Source organism: Miscanthus floridulus, chromosome 16 (assembly GCF_019320115.1).
Source record: "Miscanthus floridulus cultivar M001 chromosome 16, ASM1932011v1, whole genome shotgun sequence".
NCBI classification, from domain to species: Eukaryota; Viridiplantae; Streptophyta; class Magnoliopsida; order Poales; family Poaceae; genus Miscanthus; species Miscanthus floridulus.
Genome location: NC_089595.1, coordinates 88,397,009 through 88,402,087, shown reverse-complemented (window position 1 = coordinate 88,402,087; position 5,079 = coordinate 88,397,009). Strand labels below are relative to the sequence as shown.

The 5,079-nt window shown below is 51.6% G+C and overlaps 1 protein-coding gene across 1 annotated transcript; it reads left to right on the top strand.

Annotated features, from left to right (window-relative positions):
- The first annotated feature begins 628 nt into the window (after nt 1-628).
- On the top strand, nt 629-3,128 carry LOC136509955 (uncharacterized). The gene is made up of 5 exons (XM_066504535.1): nt 629-1,201; nt 1,295-1,370; nt 1,478-1,635; nt 1,736-2,122; nt 2,571-3,128. Exons 1-5 carry the CDS (start codon nt 974-976, stop codon nt 2,814-2,816), a joined length of 1,095 nt encoding a protein of 364 aa, XP_066360632.1. The 5' UTR covers nt 629-973; the 3' UTR covers nt 2,817-3,128.
- The last annotated feature ends 1,951 nt before the right edge of the window (nt 3,129-5,079 follow it).

Here is a 5,079-nt window from a genome sequence, read left to right as displayed (position 1 = left end):
TCCCGTCCCGTGAGTAAATGTGTAGCACGGCAGGGGCCCTTTGGCCAAAGCTAAAAACACGGCTGGCCTGCGGTGCGGAAAACGCAAGAGCTAGTAACGGCACGGCAAAGCGAGTACAGCTAAACGATCGTAAATTTCAAGTAAAATCATTATTTTTCTCTCACGTCAAACATCAAACTAGGCAGCAGTAATAAAGCCACGTTTAGTTTCAAAAAGTTTTCCCAAAAAATACTACAGTAGCCATCACATCAAATCTTACGGTACGTGCATGGAGCATTAAATGTAGACGAAAAAAACTAATTGCACAGTTTGATAGAAAATCGCGAGACGAACGTTTTGAGCCTAATTAATTCATGATTGAATATTAATTACTAAATAAAAACGAAAGTGCTGCCATAGCCAAATTCCTGAATTTCAACCGACTAAACCAGGCCTAATTGACGATCATATTCGATCGTATCCGCAGGCCAGCCCAACAGCCTGCCAGTCCGGCAAGTTGCTGGCGCCGCGGCCCGCGAGATCCGTAGCGCAACGCAAGGGGTCACCGGCCACGTAACGTGGCGGCAGGAGGAGCGAGACTCCGAGAGCTCCCCCCGAGTCACGAAAACCGAAACGCCCTCCTGCCCACGCGCGGCGCGAGATCCAACGGCAGACGACCGACGACGAGGATCCAGCCGCAGTGCCGCACAGCTCATCCCGCGCCTCACTGTGCCGCGCTCGCACTCGTCGCCATCTCCCCCCACCTCGTCACCGCAAACCAAACCCCCACGGGTCCCCCGTGCGGCCGTGGCCTACCGGTGAACGCCACCCACGGGACCGCGCAGCCGGCGAGCACGGCATCGCATCACGGGCGCGGCCAAGAGGCAAGAGTCCTGCCCTGACCTGCGCAGTGCGAAAGCGCCTGTCACCTCCAGTGCCGCAGTGCGCACAGGGTTTTAGGCCGGCAGGGGCGACAACACTGGGATCGCCACCCATGGAATCCGCAACGGCGGCCGTCCGCAGCGCGCCGCTCGCGCGGGCCCGGTCCGCGCTCGTCTACGGGGGAGCGCGCGGGGCGCGCCGCGTCGTGGGCGCTGGCCCCGCCGCCGCGCGCGCCCGGCGGAGGGCGCTCGTCGCCGTAGCCTCCCACCACCAGGAGCACCTCGAGCCGCTCCCGTCGCGCGTGCAGGAGGGCGGCGCCGTGGCGGTGGCGACCACCCAGGTGAGTCGCGTCAGACCGGAATCGCGCGCGCGCGTTCTTCGTTCTCGGCGGCGCACTGTGATGCCCTGATGTTTTGGGGAGTTTTTTATGCAGGCTGACGAGGCGGAGATCCATGCGAATGACGCTGCGGCGGCAGCGGCGGCTGCTGAAACCTCGTCTCCCCAACTGGGTAAGTCGGCGGCGATGGTGCGAAACTTCTAAATCTGTTTGATCCGAATGATGGATCCTTACTTTTTACTGCGCCCTTCATGTTTTTTGCCCCACTCCCGGTTCCAGGTAAGACGGTGCGTGTCCGATTTGTACTGCAAAAGCAGTGCACGTCCGGCCAGAGCGTCTGCCTCGTCGGCGACGACCCTGCGCTCGGCCTCTGGGATCCGTTGAATGCGTTTGCTTTGAAGTGGGCGGAGGAAAGCCACGACTGGATCTTAGAGAAAGTGAGCCTCGTTTCGTGCGCGTGCGCATCGTGTGTGATGATCTGCGTGCTTCTGAAGTGACGACGTCACCTTTTTTTGTCTATCCTGTTTTGATGACCAGGATTTACCGGCCAACAAGCCGATTGAGTTCAAGTTCTTGCTGCAAGATTCCACAGGGAAGCTGCATTGGCAGGATGGGCCGAACAGAAGCTTTCAGACAGGTGAAACCGCAAACACATTGGTTGTGTTTGAAGATTGGGATGATGTGAAGAATCAGAGAATAGCAGAAGAGGAGGGAGTGGCGTCTACTGGGATAGAGCAAACTGTTGTTTCAAATGACAGCAAAAGCAGAAAGGATACTGTTTTAGAGGATGAGCTCCAAGCGGATGATAATCGAGTCAAAGAAGATGAATCTGTTGTTGCCAAGGAGGACAAGGAGCCAGCGGTTGGCACAGATGCTTCTGTTCAAGTAGATTGGGTGAAGAGAAACGAAGCTAACCTTCAAAAGGTAACCTGTTTAATCAACACCTTTTTCACATGACAGAGCAAACACAGTTCAATTCCAGAAGTCTTTTTATATACATATCTGTATGCATTACCACTCAACTATTATTCCGCTGTCTATAAGTAGTTCAGTGTACATTCTATGCGTGCTATATGAAGCATCTATTAGCTTCTGGAGAGAGTGGTAATGCATTTACAAGGGATCACGCTGATAATAGTTGAGGAGTATTAACAACTGCGCACTAATTTGGTAGTTCCTTGCTAAGTTTAGGGAAAAATAATTGGAACTGAAAGTTTATCTATTGTTAATAGGAGGAAGGGGTGAGAAGTGCACAATTCAGGGGTTTCCTGGGGTGGAAAAAAGCCCACAATCCAATGGCTATGTTTAATAGTTCAATGGTCCATGTTAAGTCTATTTCTCATTCGATGAGCCTTTTCTTTTTCTTGATCAGTCAATGCTGCAGGAGGAAATGGAAGTTCTAGACGAACTTCTTGGAAAAGAAAACATGAAGAACAGCAGTATTTCGAGTACTGATGAGAATTATGCTGAAAAAACTGGAGGAGATAATATCTTGTCTGAGGATGGTGTTCCGGTTGAGAATGGGTTGGCCACTGCTTATGAACATGATTTGCTTTGGGGTTGGAAGGCCCTGCAGCAGCTGCTGATGAGCCTGGGCTTCAAAATGGATACAACATGAAAAGGCATAATCAATTGCTATATGTCTAATGTTCGTATGTCGCCATTCGGATGCAATGGTGTTGCTTTCCAGGATAATCTGTTTTGACCCCTGAGGAGACTGCCTTATGGATGTTCACGGAAAAGGCTTTGCACTCTAAGATTCTAGAAAGCTGCTGGCATTGTGGTATTGTATGTATATAATATGTTCGTTTTCCAAAGGTGCTGTATCTTAGCAGATATAAGAACCTGTTATTATAAATAATCTACTATTAGTTGTGGTCGAAACTTTGCAAGGATTAACCTTTATGGTGAGTTAGTCATGCAGTGCACGGTTAATAACCAGAGAAGACTATGCTAAGGTTGCACGGTTCATGTTTTTGTGATCATTGAAAACCGAATCGGTGTGTCAAGCCTCCATCAAATCGATAATTGTCCCAGTTTGATGGATGATTGGGCACTCCCGCTCCCATCAGCGTTCGTGCCCAATGGCGCCCGATCCCACGTCCAATGTCGCCCCATGTCGGATTCGCTGCCCCGCCCGCTGTCGCCTTAGCTTGACGCCGTTGGGTCTGGCTCAACATCCCACCCAATGTGCGTCCACTCGATTTGGGTGCCCCATCCGTTGACATGCCCGATCGATGATGGCACCTCTAAGCCCTGTTTGGTTCCGAGCTCCTAAAACTTTAGTTCCTAAAAGTTTTAGGCAGCCTTCTAAAACCTCCTAAAAGAGTGTTTGGTTGCACCTCATAAAACTGACTAAAAGCAATAAATGTTGTTGAACAAAGACACTTTTACCCTTCTTCCTCCTACCCCTGCTACCCCTACGAGCAAAAAGCTCTTCCCCGCCAGCGCCGCTTCTCCGCACCACGCGCGCTTCTCCTCTTTGCTCCGCGGTCACCGAGTGAGACCCCCGTGCCAACCATCCCCGCCCCAGCGCAGCTTCACCCGCCCACAGGTCTCCGCACGCAAGCCCCACCCCGCCTCTCCACCTCACCGCCGCTCCACGTGACCCCGCTCGCGGCCGCCCCAATGCTTGCCCAGAAGCGATTCTTGGTTGCGGAAGCCGCCGTCGATGGCGGATCGAGCGGCGGACGGATTGGGGGAGCAGCCGACGCCGAGGAGAAGCGAGGGCGTCGCGGCCGGCCCGTAAGGCGGCGTGAGGGAGCGGGGGCGGCGGATCCGGCGGGGATGGCGCGGGCGCCAGAGTGGAGGGAGGGAGCAGCGCACCGCCGGGGGACACCGAAGGGGGCCCATCACCACCGCATCAATGAATTGGGGAGGGCCATCATGGCCGGATGCGCCGAGGGAGGGAGCGCCGCCACCTGCTTCCCGTGCTTGAGATCCATGGGGGAGAGGGCCCGTCGCTGGCCGAGGGTGAGGAGCCGCCGCCGTCGGTGGAGGGTAGGGGCCGCAAGAGGCCCGCCACCGCCAGGATGAAGGGAGAAGGGGGCGTAGGATGGAGGGGCGGGAGGGAGGGAGGGTGGGAGAGAGAGATGGAGGGGGCAATAAATGAGGGGTAGTGGGGGTCCAGGAAGGACTTTGGAAGGTTTTAGGAGGGGTGGAGCTCCTTAAGTTTTTGGCCACTTCTAAAGATTTTAGGAGCTTTTAGGAGGGGGTGTTTGGTTCTTTAGGCAAATTTTATCTAGATTCTAGCTCCTAAAGTTTTTAGGAGGGGTAACCAAACAGAGCCCTAATCTAGAGGTTGGCTTGCCTCTTCCTACGGACGTATGATAAACCGCTGTCGCCTAGGGAGAAGTTTCGATGGGGGAGATGAGGTGGCTTTAGTGAAAAGAGGGGCAGATGGGAAAGGCCGTGTGTGGAGCCAAAAGGACTAATTGGATTTGATACGTACTCCCCCGTTAAGTGCTGCTATGGGTTCGGTGCATGTTAAACTTTCTCAAGTTTGATTAAGATTTATAGAAAATTTTGCAATATTTGTACCTTAAAATAAGTTTATTACAATTAATCTAATGATACTTATTATGCGTCATACATATTAATAATTTCATACTCCCACCGTCCCAAAATAATTATCATTCTCGCTTCACGAGAAATAACTTTGATTAATTTTATATAAAAAATATTAACATTTGTGGTACATAATTAATATCATTAGATAGATCGTTGAACCTATTTTTATAATAAATTTATTTAGAGATGAAAATGTTACACATACTTTCTGCAAATATAGTCAAACTTATGGCACAGAAACCCAAAACGACAGTTAATTTAGGATGGAGGGAGTATGCATATTTAGAGTTAAAACCGTTTGACCTTTTAGA

Coding starts and splice junctions, on each gene's coding strand:
- LOC136509955 (XM_066504535.1), top strand. CDS start 974: ATGGAATCCGCAACGGCGGCCGTCCGCAGCGCGCCGCTCGCGCGGGCC. Junction 1,371..1,477: donor AACCTCGTCTCCCCAACTGG/GTAAGTCGGCGG, acceptor TCCCGGTTCCAG/GTAAGACGGTGCGTGTCCGA. Junction 2,123..2,570: donor ACGAAGCTAACCTTCAAAAG/GTAACCTGTTTA, acceptor TTTCTTGATCAG/TCAATGCTGCAGGAGGAAAT.